The following is a 17214-nucleotide window of genomic DNA, read 5'->3' as shown; positions in this document are numbered from 1 at the left end:
GGAGGGAGGGTCACGTGTAAGCAAGATGGCGGCGGCCAAGAGGAAGCGTGGTGGTGCGGCGACCCGGCCGAGGAAACGAGCCAAAGGGGCTCCGAACGGGACCGGGCTGCCGGCCAAGCCAAGCCCGCAGGGAGAGGAGAGGGAGGAGCACAGCATCCCAGCTCCCGTCTCCAAGGTAAAGAGAGCGGCTGATCCCCTGCCCTGCCCCGCCCCCGGGGGTATGTGGCTGGCCCGGGCTGTCTCCGCCGGGCTCCCTACGGCGCGCAGGGTAAGAGGCCGGGGTGGCCTCGGCTGCGTTCTCCGTTGGTGGTAGGAGCTCGGGAATGGTCCCTCTTGTCACCATGCCCCGTACGGGACGGGGAGGGCCTGCCCTGCCCTGTTCTGTTGGGGAAAGGCTGTCTCTCCTCAGGGGAGCTTCCCACGGGCCGGAGATTATCCCTCTCCAGCCTCAGACCTTTTAGAGACATTGCCTCTCATTAGAGAAGCAGCTCTCTTTGTTCTGAGTTCTCACTATGCTTGCAGGGCCGCCGCCTGCTTGGTGTGCAAGGGAGCAAATCGCTGGTCGCAGTCTCTCCACAAAAACAACAAGGCTCTGTTAGTCTTTAAGGTGCCACCGGACCCCTTGTTGTTTTTGTGGATACAGGCTAACGCGCCTAATCCCTGATGCTAGTCTCACCACAGAGACATGTGCTGCCTCGATCTGTGTGGTCGCCCGAACTCTTCATATGAGTGTGCAAAGCAAGGTTATGTTTCACTGTTGTGATCTGCACAGATATCTTGGATACACTAGGAACATGGAGATACCTCGTCCAAGCACCTGAAGTGCCACCCTGAACACAGGCGTGCTCTGATCAAACTGAGATACGTCTGTTAGGGCTTGTCTACATCAGAAAGTTGCAGCGCTGGTGAGGGAGTTACAGCGCTGCAACTTTGAAGGTGTACACATCTGCAGGGCATCACCAGCGCTGCAACTCCCTGTTTGCAGCGCTGGCCGTACTCCCGTTTTGTCTCGGGTGTAGAGGATCCAGCGCTGGTGATCCAATGTAGACACTTACCAGCGCTTTTCTTGACCTCCGTGGAAGGAGAAAGCCTCTGGTAATCAAGCTGGTCTCCTTTCCCGGTTTGCTCTCTCGTTCCCGGAACCCCGAGCAAGCAGGTCTCCTTCCCTACGGTTTGCTGGGTGGCTCCGGGAACGCGAGAGCAAACCGCGGCGAAGCTGGTCTCCTTTCCCGGTTTGCTCCCTCGTTCCCGGAACCCCGAGCAAGCAGGTCTCCTTCCCTGCGGTTTGCAGGGTGGCTCCGGGAACGCGAGAGCAAACCGCGGCGAAGCTGGTCTCCTTTCCCGGTTTGCTCTCTCGTTCCCGGAACCCCGAGCAAGCAGGTCTCCTTCCCTGCGGTTTGCAGGGTGGTTCGGGGAACGCGAGAGCAAACCGCGGCGAAGCTGGTCTCCTTTCCCGGTTTGCTCTCACGTTCCCGGAACCCCGAGCAAGCAGGTCTCCTTCCCTGCGGTTTGCAGGGTGGTTCGGGGAACGCGAGAGCAAACCGCGGCGAAGCTGGTCTCCTTTCCCGGTTTGCTCTCGCGTTCCCGGAACCCCCCTTGAAGCCGCCCAACAGCGCTGCAGTGTGGCCACATCTAACACCACTTGCAGCGCTGGTTGCTGTAAGTGTGGCCACTCTGCAGCGCTGGCCCTATACAGCTGTACTAATACAGCTGTAACAACCAGCGCTGCAAAATTTTAGATGTAGACATGGCCTTAGTCTGTAAGGTGCCACAGGACTCTGAGGCACTGCATGCTGCTCTGGGGGTCAGTTTTTTCTGCTTCCAAGAAGGTGGGCCACGTTGGGTGCTGTAGTTTTGGGCAGGCTGAGGCCAGTAATCAGTCTGGAATCTCTTCCCACACTCAACTCCATGATCCAAACTCTAGCCAGTACTTGACTATGCCTAATTATTGGGTTCTTGAGATGGTTGGTCTGAGATGGTGGTGTCTAATAATAAGCAAAAAAGAGCAGTTTCTCATATATTGGGGGAGTGACATTCTAGAGCAATAGCTTTTCACAATATTGCTCCCCATTATTAAGAACTTGTTATTTGGTGTTATGTTTTTTATATGAAACAGTGAATATTCCGGATCACAATTATAACACAATTGCGATACAGCAATACTAACACCCTAAATATTATCAGAGTTAAAACAAATCATAAAGTCTTGTACAAGGACTTGGTAGGTAGTTTTAGTGGCCATTTTATTTAGAGAGTGCTTTTCAGTTTTTTTTAAAAACTTGCATATTGAAATTGGAAATCTTATAGCCCATAGAAGCCACCTGGGCTTTCTGCGCTGAGTTAACAGAGGATTCATTTGTAGCAGACCCTTTTATCTTGTGTTGCTTTACAACTCCCTGGCTCTCAGTTCATTTTGTAGAGAAAGCAACAGATTTCTTGTGACTGAGATGACTTACTGTGCTTCTAATATTTGTGGCTTTCTGCACAGCTCAGAATGCTGCAAATCCATTTGTCAATGGCCAGGGCAGGGAGGAGTTTCACAAAGCCCCTCCGTATTCTGTTGCTAACTCAAAGGGAGGATTAGGATGAATTCCCTGGGGATATTGCCATTTTCTTCCTGTCAGAGACAACTATTCCTAGAGCTCATAAAAATATTTTAGAAGAAGCAGCTCTTGCCTCTGGAATGGACTGAATGGCTGGGATTTTCAGAGTGTTTTCTTGAATGAATGGCACTGCACTCCTCTCTAAGTTCTTAACTCTTCCTTCACCTTAAAATTACACAGGATAAACACTTCTGTACTAGTAGTTTTAGCATTGGCCTGCTAAACCAGGGTTGTGAGTTCAATCCCCGAAGGGGCCACCTAGGGATCTGGAGCAAAATAAGTACAGTAACTCCTCACTTAAAGTCGTCCTGCTTAACGTTGTTTCATTGTTACGTTGCTAATCAATTAGGGAGCATACTCTTTAAAGTTGTGCAATGCTCCACTCTTATGTTGTTTGGCTGCCTGCTTTCTCCACAGCTGGCAGCCTCTCTACAGCCCCTTGGCCCCAGCACCACCTGCCGACAGACTCTGTGGATCAGTGTCTTCCCCCTCCTCCTCACCTCTTCTGCCTGCAGCAATCAGCTGGCTTGAGGCATTTTGGAAGCAGGAGGGAGGGGGAAGGAGCGAGGGACTCAAGCATGCAGGCTTCCCCCGCCCCCCGGATGCCACAAGCCAGCTGATTGCTGCCAGCAGGAGGGAGGGGGAGCCTGTGCACCGGGTCTTCACTCCTTCCACCTCCCTTCTGCTTCCAAAATGCCTCAAGCCAGCTGATTGCCCCAGGGAGGGGGGAGGAGCAAGGACTCAGCATGCAGGCTCCCCTTCCCTCCCCTGCCTCCTGAACACAGCAAGCCAGCTTACTGACCCAGGCAGAAGGGAGGGGGGAATCGGCTGGCTTGCGGCGTTTAGAAGGGAGAGGAGGGAGCAGGGAGGAGCCAGGACGCAGCGAGTGAAGTAAAGGGGGAGGAGGTGGGGGGAGAAGAGGTGGGTCAAGGGTGGGGGCTTGGGGGAAGGAGTGGAGTGGGCAGGCTGAAAGTTGAACCCCCCGCCTGTGGTTCTTGCAGAGTAGGAGAAATTGGATTCGCTTAACATCGTTTCACTTAAAGTCGCATTTTTCAGGAACATAACTACAACGTTAAGTGAAGAGTTACTGTACTTGGTCCTGCTAGTGAAGGCAGGGGGCTGGACTTGATGACCCTTCAGGGTCCCTTCCAGTTCTATGAGATAGGTGTATCGCTATAATGCAGTTTAACTTTTATACAGTTAATGTCATTTTGCTGTATTTAGTTGCATATTCCTGTACCATCCCTGACCCTCATGGTTATTGTTTAAATGGGAAACAATTAGATTTCCTGGCTACTTACCCCTCCTGTCTGCAAGCAACTGCACCCTGATACGTGAAGTTTATCACAGCCTATGATGGGAATTTTATGTGAGCAGCCTCAAATATCGGTAGTGTCTCACTGAAAACATTGAGTTGATTAGGGTTCTTTGTGTAGGAATTTAGTAGTAGTGTGTGGAAGATCAGAGTTGTCCACATAAACATTTATATCTCTGCAGCCTGTTGAAAAGGCAGAACTTTGTTTTAATTGGAAACTTCTGCACAAATGTAAATTTTGAAAAATCTGAAATCTTAATTGATTAAATATTAACTTTGATTTTAAAAAATTAATATTAGAAACTTTGTTTCCATTTTAACTTTGTGTTTCTTTTAGGGTAAATGGAAAAATAAAGAGCGAGTGCTTATTTTCTCTTCTAGAGGAATAAATTTCAGAACGAGACATCTAATGCATGACTTGCGAACATTGATGCCCCACTCTAAAGCAGGTAGGGTCTAGGTACTGCTTGTGTCTAAGTTTGTCAGTGGCTTTGGCTATTCTAGTTTATTACACCACTTGCCTCCAACAGTCTGCTGTTTGAAGATGGTACATAATTCTTATTTTATATGCCTCACTGTCTTTTGTTGACATTTACCCAATTGCTGCACAGAATAACTGTTGGATTAGAACATAAGAACGGCCATACTGGGTCAGACCAAAAGTTCATCAAACCCAGTATCCCGTCTACCAACAGTGACCAATGCCAGGTGCCCCAGAGGGAGTAAACCTAACAGGTAATGATCAAGTGATCTCTCTCCTGCTGTCCATCACCACCCTCTGACAAACAGAGGCTAGGGACACCATTCCTTACCCGTCCTGGCTAATAGCTCTTAATGGACTTAACCTCCATGAATTTATCAAGTTCTTTTTTGAACCCTGTTATAGTCACACCTTCACAACCTCCTCAGGCAAGGAGTTCCACAAATTGACTGTGCACTGTGTGAAGAACTACTTCCTTTTATTTGTTTTAAACCTGCTGCCCATTAGATTCTATTAAGATCTTTAGGAAACTAGGCTTCCATTCTGAAAACACTCAAATACATGCTTTGATTTGTTTCACGATTCCTTTGACTTCAGTAAAACTACTTGCATGCATAATGCTTTGTACGTGTTTTGGTTTTTGCTGGATTGGGGCCTTAGGCTGCTATGTGAAAAAACTGTTGTTAACAGCAACCCAAGTAATGAGTAAGAAGTGAAATAATATCAACAGTGAACATGAGTTATATGCAAACTGCTGAGAAACACAAAAACTGAGAAAATGCTTCATCTTTCTTTAGTAGTAACAGTAGGTGAAATATTTTCAGAAAAGTGTGGGGGCGGGTTTCTTTTTATTTTTAATTGTTGGTGTCCCTCGTAATATACAAAAGCATGCCAGATGTTCAGTGGTACTTTTTTCTTTGTTTACAGACACTAAAATGGACCGTAAAGACAAGCTGTTTGTAATTAATGAGGTAATGCCATAACTAAACTAATCTTTATATTTTGGCTTTTTTGGAAATTATTTGAGAGAGCAGATAGGTGATGTTGAAATGGAAAAGATAATTTTGGTTTACTTCATGAAACGCAGAGTTTAATCCTGCTGTTTGAATTACTTGCTAAACCACAGGAAGTAATTAGTCATTCTTCTGGATAGGAAGTAGGTGACTTCACTTACCTATATTTAATCCTGACTCTTTGAAACCAAGACTAGTAAGTAAAATATTAATGTAATCTTGCCTTTGTCCTCTCTTTTGTTAGACATGATCTGATAGACACGAGAACCTGGTCCTGAAAGCACTCTGTATGCAGAACTCCTATTGGAATCAACAGAAGTTTTGTGCACAAAAGGCTTGCAGGATAGAACTCTATGGTGGCATAGAATATCAGGGTTGGAAGGGACCACAGGAGGTCATCTAGTCCAATCCCCTGCTCAAAACAGGACCAATCCCCAAATAAATCGTCCCGGCCAGGGCTTTGTCAAGCCTGACCTTAAAAACCTCTGAGGAAGGAGATTCCACCACCTCCCTAGGTAACCCATTCCAGTGCTTCACCACCCGCCTAATAGTGGAAAAGATTTTCCCAATAGCCAACCTAAACCTCCCCCACTGCAACTTGAGACTATTACTCCTTGTTCTGTCATCACTGAGAACAGTCTAGATCCATCCTCTTTGGAACCCCCTTTCAGGTAGTTGAAAGCAGCTATCAAATCCTTCCTCATTCTTCTCTTCTGCAGACTAAACAATCTCAGTTCCCTCAGCCTCTCCTCATAAATCATGTGCTCCAGTTCCCTAATCATTTTTGTTGCCCTCCGCTGAACTTTTTCCAATTTTTCCACATCCTCCTTGTAGTGTACAGCCCAAAACTGGACACAGTACTCCAGATGAGGCCTCACCAATGTCAAATAGAGCAGAATGATCACATCCCTCGATCTGCTGGCAGTGCCCCTACTTATACAGCCCAAAATGCCGTTAGCCTTCTTGGCAACAAGGGCACACTGTTGACTGACATCCAGCTTCTCGTCCACTGTAAACCCATGGTCCTTTTCTGCAGAACTGCTTCCTAGCCATTTGGTCCCTAGTCTGTAGCAGTGCATGGGATTCTTCTGTCCTAAGTGCAGGACTCTGCACTTGTCCTTGTTGAACCTCATCAGATTTCTTTTGGCCCAATCCTCTAATTTGTCTAGACCTCTCTGTAACCTATCCCTACCCTCCAGTGTATCTACTACTCCTCCCAGTTTAGTGTCATATGCATACTTGCTGAGGGTGCAGTCCATGCCATCCTCCAGATCATTAATGAACACGTTGAACAAAACAGGCCCCAGGACCAGCCCTTGGGGCACTCTGCTTGATACCGGCTGCCAACTAGACATGGAGCCATTGATCACTACCCGATGATCTAGCCAGCTTTCTATCCACCTTATAGTCCATTCACCCAGGCCATACTTCTTTAATTTGCTGGCAAGAATACTGTGGGATCTCTGTATCTTGGATCTAAATTCACCATGGTTGCAAAGATACTGAATAAAAAACATACAGGGTGAAAAAGAAGAAAAGGGCTGATGGAAGGAGGACAAAGTTATAAAGGTTAACTGTGTGGTTGGTTTTTGTCAAGAACATTTGTAATTATAATCTTAAAGTATTTAATTGGTGGTGGGAGTTTGCTTTTTTGTGCAAGCCTGAAGGAGGCAAGAAAGAGTACAGGTACATGTGGTATAGCTAAATTGAACTAAGTGGCAGTCTGGGTGGATCCATTAGTGAAAATGAACCAATGAGGAATCAAAGCAGTTTAGATTTCCAGCAGAAAAGATGAGCTGAAGATATTAGAGGGTGGAGGCAATAGAGACTGCAAGTGTCTGTGGTTTCCAAAAGTCTTTACTCCATCACAAAAGCTAGTGCTTTTGAATCATTACCCCTATGAAAGAACTGCTATTGTTGCTTTTGTGATTTAGTTCCCTGGTACCCTTTCTAGTTGAGGGAAGAGAGAAGAAGGGTAGGCTGGCAAGCCCATTCTGGCCTTATCTCCTCCATCCATGCTGGGGTGCTGCTGCTGGAATGTATTAAATAGCTTCATGGATGAAAATGATTGCTGTTCATGAATTTTTTTTTTTTAAATGAGGCATCTTATTTTGAAATAGGAAATTGACTATTGATAGAGACAATTTCAAAATATAGAATAGAAGCATTTTGTTCCATCACTCTGCAGTCTACTAATAAAAACTGCTTTACAAAAGAGTGTTTCCCCCATTTTATGTTGGGAAACCTGAGGCACAAATAGAGCAAAAGATTAGCCTGAAGAAAGCCAGACAGTGGGCCAGTGGCAGAGCTGAGACTAAACCCTAGGTGCCCTGACAGTCTAATGTCCTGTCCACTGGAGGGCTGGTCAGTGGTAGTTTTCTGGGAATAAAAATAATTTAAAAGACTTTCAAGGTGGCTATAAATTAAAACTGACTTTTCTGCAGGCACCAGGTGTTAATTATTAATACAAGACCTTTGCATATTTTCCACTTCAGGACAGAAATACTTGAGACAGATTTGGAAGGTTTGTGAAAAGATCCATGGAGCTTTAATAGCTAATTTGCCAAATGCCTTCTTTTTATACAGATTTGTGAAATAAAAAACTGCAATAAGTGCATATTTTTTGAAGCCAAAAAGAAACAGGATCTCTACATGTGGTGAGAAAATACACTATGCTTTATTAAATCTCCCTCTATAATCATAGTTGCTTGTATTCTGAGAACAGTGGTTCTCAAACTTTTGTACTGGTGACCCCTTTCACATAGCAAGCTTCTAACTGCAACCCCCCCCCCAAATTAACACTTTTATATATTTAACACCATTATATATGCTGGGTGCAAAGCGGGGTTTGGGGTGCAGGCTGATAGCTCACGAACTCCCCTGTAATAACCTCATAATCCCTTGGAGGTCCTGACCCCCAGTTTGAGAACCATTGGACTAGAACTCTATTTAAAAACATCCTACAGTTTGAAGATTTACATCTTTAGTGATCAATACATTTCAAGAGTGACATTTTAAAAAAATACAGTTAAACTTGCTCATATGGCAGTGTGCACTTGCTTTCCCTCTATTTCTTACCAGAAGAAAAATGTTCCACTATTCCTTGTGGGGTTTAAGTATACTGATTTTTTTTGTTTGTTTAAATAAATTTGTATTTGAATATACCTGAAGCTGCCACAGAATTTTAAGTCTTCCCTACAGGACTGCGGCAGAAGTTTAAGCCAAACTTCCCACAGACTACTTCAGGTCTTGGCAATAGTTGCAAGAATAAATTAGGCTTGCTTTGTTTACAAAAATACTATTTTAAAATTTTTATAAGCAGCAAAGTAATTGTAAATTAAATATTATTTTCTGTGAAACCTCATCATTTGAGGTCTGCTGTTTATACCTTAAGCCATTTTTAATTTAAATATGATTTATATGCAACAAAGGCCAGTTTTAAAACTACTACAGTAAAAAGCCTGGCTGAAATTTTACTATAGAATTCTAAAGTATTTTTCTTGCCATTACTAATGGATGTCTTTTTTGTTTCAGGCTTTCAAATTCACCTCAAGGACCATCAGCCAAATTTTTAGTACAGAATAGTAAGTTGAGCTCTCAGATTACTTCTACTGTTTTTATTTATCTGTTTTTCTTATAAAACTGTTTAAAATCTAAAACTGTTCAAAATCATTGTAGTTCATACCCTGGCAGAACTGAAGATGACTGGAAACTGCCTGAGAGGCTCACGACCTCTTCTGTCCTTTGATCCGGCAAGTACAGGATTTCAGATTGCTTGACCTATAGTATCTCTTATTTTCTTTTTCTCTATACTGCTGTTGCCTTCTGTGTGTTCATAAAATTGTATTTTTCTCTTCTAGGTGTTTGATCAAGAGCCACACTATGCTCTGTTAAAAGAGTTGTTTATTCAGGTCAGTATGTGCCAACTTTGTTTTGGGATTTCTTGCATCTTACAAACTCTTTGTGCAAATATTTCAGGCTTAATACCTATTGAAAGTTGTTGGTGTGTGTCTTGGTACTTAGACACTAATCCTGCAAAGACTTGCGCATGTGCTTGAAGTCAATGGGACGACTCACATAGGCAAGTCTCTGCAAGATGAGGATGTTCAGTAGTAAAACAAGATGAATGCAAAGGTAATTAAACGTTCTATTTTGGACTCGTGATCATTTTGGATGAGAAACTTTTTTTGCCTTTGTTATAGATTTTTAGTACACCACAGTATCACCCCAAAAGCCAGCCTTTTGTAGATCATGTATTCACGTTCTCCATCACAGACAACAGGATTTGGTTTCGAAACTATCAGGTTAGTTGTTTCCCTTGACTTTTTAAAAAATCGTACTAACTGTGTGGTTTCATATGAAATCAATGAAATACAGTAAATTGAAAGGAGACCTTTAACTATTACCAAGATATGCTGACATCCACCCCACTTATACAAAAAATATGATTTCAAAATGTTTTATGGTGGACTAAAACTTATCTTTTTACATGCTTAACATAAATTAGCTGCATTAGATTTTGGGCTTGAACACCTGTGAATCCATATGTGTAAAATGTTTAAAGAATAGTATGCATGTATAAGTCCAGCACAAGAATCTCAAATGAAGGTGTTTGCTATTTTGTTACAGATCATGGAAGAAGATGCATCTCTTGTAGAAATTGGACCTCGTTTTGTTTTAAATCTCATCAAGATTTTCCAGGGCAGCTTTGGAGGACCAACTCTATACGAGAATCCACATTACCAGTCTCCAAACATGGTAATAGTCTTGCTTTTGGTTTTGCTTGCATTTAACGAATTCCTTAGGCCTTGATTGTGCAAGCTGTTCTGTCTGACTACTGGCGGCAATTTGGGGGGCGTCATAAACCGATAGCTAAGGGTTAATGTTCTTTTACCTGTAAAGGGGTAACACCAGTAACCTGAAACACCTGACCAGAGGACCAATCAGGAAACAAGACTTTTTCAAATCTGGGTGGAGGGAAGTTTGTGTGTGAGTCCTTTGTTCTTGTCTTGTGCCTGTACTCTCTCGGCTATGAGAGGGATGCTCATAAGAGATCAGCTTGCAGGATCAGGGGCCTCCATGTCGCAATACGTGTAATAGGTTATAATTTTAGGATAAAATAATCACTGGCATGTGAACTGAGCAGATTTATGAAACTAATAATGATGAGTTGTTTGATCTCTCAATGAGAAGATGGCAGTATGCTGAGGAATTTGCCAGTTGAAGGATGATCTTTTTTAAAAGATCACTTTCTAAGTGGAGAGCACTTTCTGTACTATAAAATGTTGTTGTATGTGAACTTTTTGCAATATTACCTTGTTAGATGAGTTTTTTCGTCTCTCCTTCGCCTTTCAGTGCAACTGTATTAACTTACTCTTCTTGTTTTGATAGCATCGGCGGATGACAAGATTGGCTATAGCTGCTAAATTCAGAGAAAAACATCAAGTGAAAGACCTGCAGAAACTTAGGAAAAAAGAAGAAAAGACAATTATTCCAGAAGATCCTATGGAAACTGTCTTTGACACTCCAGCAGAGGAAAAGCCATTGGAAATAGTGTTGGTGAAACCTGAGCTAAAAGTCAATTTGAAAAAGAAAAAGAAATTATTTCAACGACAAAGGAAGAGGCAAAAAAAAAAGTCCAGGGTGGGAGTGTAAAATGTTAAGTGGAAAACAATGAAGCAAATTTCAAAAGTCATATGTTAGTCTTGCATACTTAGCTCTGAAATATAGCTAACAACCTACCTTGCATATGATCTTATCTCTCATTTTTTTAAAAAGTCAGCAGCTGCTTGCCACCAACTTTGAGTAAATGAAAAATCAGATGTGGATTTCTTCTGCTGTAGGACTCATCTTATCTCAGACTGTGTTTTAAATAAAATTGGTTGGTATTTTTGTTGTACATGTGTCTTCCAAAGAATAGATACATTGCCTTACAAAGCTCTTGGAGAAATAGGAACATTTTAAGGGGAAGGTGTTGCAGAGCAGCAACAAGAGGTGAATAAGAAAGTCTGATCAAAAATTTCTTACAACTGAAAGTTATGGGTCTTGTATGGGTCAGTAATGCTGGGTTTTGGGGTGGGAGGAGCACTACCTGAAGGAGTTTGGGTGCTTTCCCCTAGCCATAGTTCAGAAGTTTAGCTCCCCAGCAGTAGTCAAGATCTTACAGTCTAAATTACATTTGACATACAAGTACACTTTCTCTTTAAAAGATGCAGCTTGCCTACAGTACTGGTTCACTTTTTCTTGGCCGGTTACCCACCCTATCCCATGGTTCTTGGAGAAGAGAAAGGATTGTGATTTTTTTTTTGATCACAGGAATTTTTTTGTTGGCATTTTTAAGAATAGTGATCTACAAAAGCATAAAGGGCTTGTCTTATAGAAAACGGGGCAAACCATGTTTACTTTGTGTTGCTCCTGGTGTCCTGTACCAAGTGTGCTACTATTACTCAAAGATACAATGGAACATTGTCCTTTGTGGGTGCTGATGCTCCTTGATATTCCACCCTTCTCTATTCTAATTTCTAGTGTGGTAGGTTCTGTACAAACACAGAACAAAAAGACTGTCTCTGCCCTCCCAAAGAACTAACACTCTGAAGAACTATTGTCTTAGCTTGGGCCTTTTTTTAAAGTTATTACTAGCAAGAGCAGTCAGGCCTGCAATTAGCTAAGAGAGTGTAGGCAATGCATGCACCAGAACTCAGTTCTAGTAAATGAGATTCTGTAACAGAAGAATGAGCTCTGCCTGTTAAGTAAATCTTTACCTAAAATGAAATGGGGTGGAAGAGGGTGTACACTTTAGTTTTTAGTAGATTAAGCCCATGGGGCCAGGGAGTGCCCTTTTCCGTGATTGCCAGCTCCTAGTACAATTAATTAAATCTCACACTTATACTTTCAGCACCTGTGGGGTTTTTTTTTTTTCCTTCTAGTAGGAGCAGTGTTACAGACTTTTAGTAGATACATCAGGTTCTTTTAGCTAGGTACCTGTACTGACTCTGCATAAAGCTTTTCATTAGGGAGAATGGTTGTGGTGAAGGAAATAGGGAAAAAACTACCCCTACCGCTGGTAGGAAACTGGACCAAACAAGGGAATATGGAAGAGTAAAAGGTTAAATAGTGCAGTGAGGAGCTGAATAGGCAAGATTTTGTTTTTCCTCATTTGTAGTTTGTAAAAGGGTGGCTGCTTAGTAAGCACCCCCTTGTGGCCAGAGAGATTGCTTTGCAAGCACACTTCACTAGATTCAGGCCAGTCCTTGCCCACAGACAACCTGCCAACCTGAAACATATTCTCACCAGTAACTGCACACCGCACCATAATAACTCTAGCTCAGGAACCAATCCATGCAACAAACCTCGATGCCAACTCTGCCCACATATCTACACCAGCGACACCATCACAGGACCTAACCAGATCAGCCACACCATCACTGGTTCATTCACCTGCACATCCACCAATGTAATATACGCCCTCATATGCCAGCAATGCCCCTCTGCTATGTACATCTGCCAAACTGGACAGTCTACGGAAAAGGATAAATGGACACAAATCAGACATTAGGAATGGCAATATACAAAAACCTGTAGGAGAGCACTTCAACCTCCCTGGCCACACTATTGCAGACTTTAAGGTGGCCATCCTGCAGCAAAAAAACTTCAGGACCAGACTTCAAAGAGAAACTGCTGAGCTTCAGTTCATCTGCAAATTTGACACCATCAGCTCAGGATTGAACAAAGACTGTGAATGGCTTGCCAACTACAGAACCAGTTTCTCCTCTCTTGGTTTTCACACCTCAACTGCTAGAACAGGGCCTCATCCTCCCTGATTGAACTGACCTCGTTATCTTTAGCTTGCTTGCTAGCATATATATACCTGCCCCTGGAAATTTCCACCACATGCATCTGAAGAAGTGGGTATTCACCCATGAAAGCTCATGCTCCAAAACGTCTGTTAGTCTATAAGGTGCCACAGGATTCTTTGCTGCTTTCACTAGATTCAGGCCCCTTAAGCACTCCACACAGTCTCTTGTGTTTAACAGCACCTGCATCCAGAGTTGGTTTATTAAGATTCAGACAGTTCTGAGTTCCTAATAGCAAATGGCTCAAACATTAGAGTCCCCTATATAAAGTCCATAATACAAAAGTTCATAGTTAGCCCTGGTTTTGTTTTTCCTATACAGGCCCTTCAGTATGTTGTTGTCCTCAACTCAAGGGCACAATCAAATCTTTTTTCATTAGTCCAAATTTCTTGCCATTCTGCTTTTAATTTTTCTGTACTGGACTTCTGAATTCCTGTTTACTCAAGGGTAGTTTTGTCAGTTTCCATTTCTTACAAGTTTTTTATCTGCTTTTTCTAGCATTTCATTCTCTTATTTCAGTATGTGCTGGGATCCAAGCTAATATATCTGTACTGATTCTGTCATTAGAAATACAGTTTCATTGATTAGATCACTTGACATACTGAGACACCCTTTTTAAAATCTCTGTTAAGTAAGGCCTGAGATTGAATCTGAAAAATGACCACTGCTGCTGGACATATCTCCCAGATTTAAGTTAGTGGTAGTATAATGTCTACTAGTTTGGCTGTCATGACAGCTACAAAATTGGATTTTCTTTTAAATGTACTAATTCCAAATTTTGGTATATGCTGTCCCTATTCTTCTTGTTTTGTTTTTTTAACCCATCTACATATATATATGACAATCAACTCCACTTCTCATCGGTACAGTGGTACAGTTCATTTTTAATAACTGTCTCTTTTTTACCCTTAAGTTTATAAAGTAAATCAAAATCCACATTTGGACATGCAACTTTTTATCCATAAGTAATTTTCCATGACAAAGTTTTGATGTAATTTAGCTTTTTCACTTCAACTTCTGCATCCACATTTTAACTTCTAGAACTTCTGAGGCAGAATGCAGTCTATATACCAGCCTCCCCGAGGGAGCTCATTCTGAGTGGCTGGAAGAGAGGGGAGGGCCCCATCCTACACAACAGGGCTCTTGATCCTGCACCCTTAAAGGAACAGTGTCTTGGCCTTTCTCCCTATCCAACTGTCACATTCCGGGATGCAGTCCAGTAAGGGGTTGTGTCACCATGTGCCCTGAAACTTGGGGTGCCTCACTGTGCTTTACTGCAATAGCTCCCAACCTGGGCCACTCACAAACAGCTTCAGGTCACACCCTGCAACATGCCAGCACATTCCAGTCACACTGGTTTCCATCAGCCTTGGTCACCACTTGCAGGGTGAACCCAACACACTCCCAGTCTAAACTTTTCCTCTAAAATGTGTTCTGCACTGTCCAGTCCTTTCTTGAACAGATCAGATATTTTAGGTCCATTTCCTCCATAAGGAACAATATCCAACAGTTTGCTTCTTTAAATGGAGTTACCCAAACAATTTAATTTGAATGCAACACCAGATTAGTTTTGATTAAAGAACAAAACAAGTTTATTTAACTACAGAGAGAGAGAGAGAGAGAGAGAATTTAAGGGAGTTAATACGTTTTTATAAGGCATTAAAGTGAGAAACAAATGAAAAATAAAAAACTCAGGTGCTAAAACTTAACAAGCTAGACTTGGGTCAAGGTAAAAATCTTTACCCCATACTCCAAACAACAGGGCTTAGGTCAGTCTCCCTCCCAAAGTTATATGGCTGTTTATGGGGGTTTTTTTTTGTTTGTCTTATCTGATGAAATGAGAATAAGAGATGGATAGGGAGAGAATACCTTGTGGTGCCCATCACTTTTATAATCCAGTCACGTTCGGAATGCATTTTCCTGAGGATTATTGCTAGATAAAGTTAGTTCCCACTGTGAGCCTGGAGTCTTGTGGTGAAAGAGGTTCCATGCTGTTTGCTAAAATGTAGATTGATCTGTTTCAGCTACCCTTCTTTGCCAAATTCTGGCCACTTGACAGGTGATTGCCCATCAGTTTTGATGATACCTGACTAGAGGCGTCAGCCTTTCCTGTGTCTTTGAGAAACAGGTTTATCCATGCCCCAGGCTTGTCTTGTAGCCTTATGTCAGTCATAATTTCATCTTATATTCATAACTTTACATATAATGCTGCTATTTAGATTCCACCATGATATTGTTGACGAGTGAGTTCTTCATTTTCAAATGATACCTCACAAAGCATACTTTGTACAAAGATTATAGTAGTATATAGGTGCATTTGGTCACACCCTCTCATTCCCTGGTAGCACGTCTCTCTTCTGTTACCAGGCCATTTCCTGATCCTTTGTTCAATCCAGTTCCTGGGAACAGGGACTTGTGGCCCTCTCCACTCTTAAAGGGATATGTCCCATTACATGGAGGTTGCTTGGCACTAGCCACTGACGGCTAAATCAGTGCAAATAAAGAATTTCATCCAATAAAGAATTCAATCACAGGATTGTGGGTTGTACAGGATGGGCTTGTTCTAGTAGTGGAAAAATTGTTTGGAGGTGGGCTGAGCAACCAAAAACCAAGACATGACAGATCTTTAGGCAAGTGAGTAAATTTGCAATCTGATTGGCTGCTGCTGTCCAGCAATGCCTGGAGAGTATTATGATGAGAACCCCTAGCTGTAAGTAGACCTTGTCTATACTGCAAGAGTTTTATAATGATTGCTAAACTTGGTTATGGCTCAACTTTGTTACAAAAGAAATTAACTACATCTTTGCAGATGTAGTGTAGCTCTATCTATACAAACTAAGCGACACTGTGATTCAGCCTGCTTAAGCTGCAGCAAAGTTCAGTTTCAGTTGTTTATGTAGTGTAGATCAGGTCACAGATGTTGGAACAGAGGATTATGCCTCTCCGGTTAGTCTCATTACTTGTGACTACTGCTCAACAGTAACCAAAAGGCAGCTGCTCTCTTCAAAATCAGGTTATGCACACATGATAGTTAGACTGATTATATGTATACTTCTACCTTCCAGAGATTCATGTCAGGATGACAGAACTCTGGCACTGCAGATACAGATGAATGACCTGCTGGAGCCTGAGTGACTGCTGAGCTGGTTGCATGGATACCGCCGGAAAGGCTGGATGCTAGAAGTGTGGTGGGAACTTGTCTCCCAATACTGGATCAGCAGGTGTTCTTAAAACCTCATTATTACAGAAGTATATTTATTCTCTCTCCTGTCTGGCAGACAATTGAGCTAACCCCTTCCTCTGCACTGTTAGTTTTCTGATACCATTATTTTAAAAAAGGACTACAGAGCCTATCTAATGCCAAGTATCTTTAACAGTGGTAGGTCATTACCAGCTACCCCCAAAGAAGGTGAAAACAAACCTGCAATAGGCAATTAGGGAACACCCAGTCCATAGAGGAAGTTAATTAGAGGTGGTTGCCTGTCCTGCAGCTTGGGGCTGTTTGTCACTTCCATACATTTTGTTTTTAACCTTTTACTAATATAATGTGAGTATTTTCCCCAGCCTTCAGCTAACACAGATGCTGTGTGTTAACAGTCTGTGCCCAGGAACTTCAATAAGTGTCTTAAGCTAATTTTAATACATGTAAAAAGAAACAAAATGCTCAACACTGGTTACAAAACAGACACAAGTCCCACCTGATTGCTTTGTGAGCTTCACCTCAGGGAACATTGACTCACCTCTTCTAAAGCAGCCAGGAGGATCCCACTGCCAGGCCATGGTGACCAGATAGCAAATGTGAAAATCCAGCAGCGCCTGCGTATGTGTAAAAGGCACCTATATAAGACAAAGGCCCAAATATCAGGCCTGTCCCTATAAAATCAGGACAGCTGGTCACGCTGGGCCAGTGCTCAATCTCTGTTAGCCAACTGCCAGGGAACTTTCTCAC

The 17214-nt window shown here is 42.7% G+C and overlaps 1 protein-coding gene across 2 annotated transcripts; it reads left to right on the top strand.

Moving 5' to 3' along the window:
• The first annotated feature begins 2 nt into the window (after positions 1 to 2).
• Positions 3 to 11311, top strand: LOC115653531 (ribosome biogenesis protein BRX1 homolog). Of its 2 annotated transcripts, none has more exons than XM_030566910.1 (10): positions 3 to 175; positions 4256 to 4367; positions 5327 to 5370; positions 7999 to 8069; positions 8947 to 8996; positions 9091 to 9164; positions 9273 to 9323; positions 9615 to 9716; positions 10042 to 10170; positions 10804 to 11311. In XM_030566910.1, exons 1-10 carry the CDS (start codon positions 26 to 28, stop codon positions 11065 to 11067), a joined length of 1047 nt encoding a protein of 348 aa, XP_030422770.1. In that variant the 5' UTR covers positions 3 to 25; the 3' UTR covers positions 11068 to 11311. The 2 variants fall into 2 exon arrangements, with proteins under 2 accessions (XP_030422770.1, XP_030422771.1); XM_030566911.1 differs by having other exon boundaries at positions 99 to 175; positions 4300 to 4367.
• The last annotated feature ends 5903 nt before the right edge of the window (positions 11312 to 17214 follow it).

This window comes from Gopherus evgoodei, chromosome 6, assembly GCF_007399415.2.
Source record: "Gopherus evgoodei ecotype Sinaloan lineage chromosome 6, rGopEvg1_v1.p, whole genome shotgun sequence".
In the NCBI taxonomy this organism is placed as follows: Eukaryota; Metazoa; Chordata; order Testudines; family Testudinidae; genus Gopherus; species Gopherus evgoodei.
Note: the sequence above shows the minus strand (reverse complement) of the source record. Positions and strands in the feature narration are given on the sequence as shown.

Excerpts from the sequence above, each read along its gene's own strand:
- LOC115653531 (XM_030566910.1), top strand. The coding sequence starts at position 26 with ATGGCGGCGGCCAAGAGGAAGCGTGGTGGTGCGGCGACCCGGCCGAGG. Across the intron at positions 176-4,255 it reads TCCCAGCTCCCGTCTCCAAG|GGTAAATGGAAAAATAAAGA; the intron begins GTAAAGAGAGCG and ends TGTTTCTTTTAG. Across the intron at positions 9,165-9,272 it reads CTCTTCTGTCCTTTGATCCG|GTGTTTGATCAAGAGCCACA; the intron begins GCAAGTACAGGA and ends TTTCTCTTCTAG.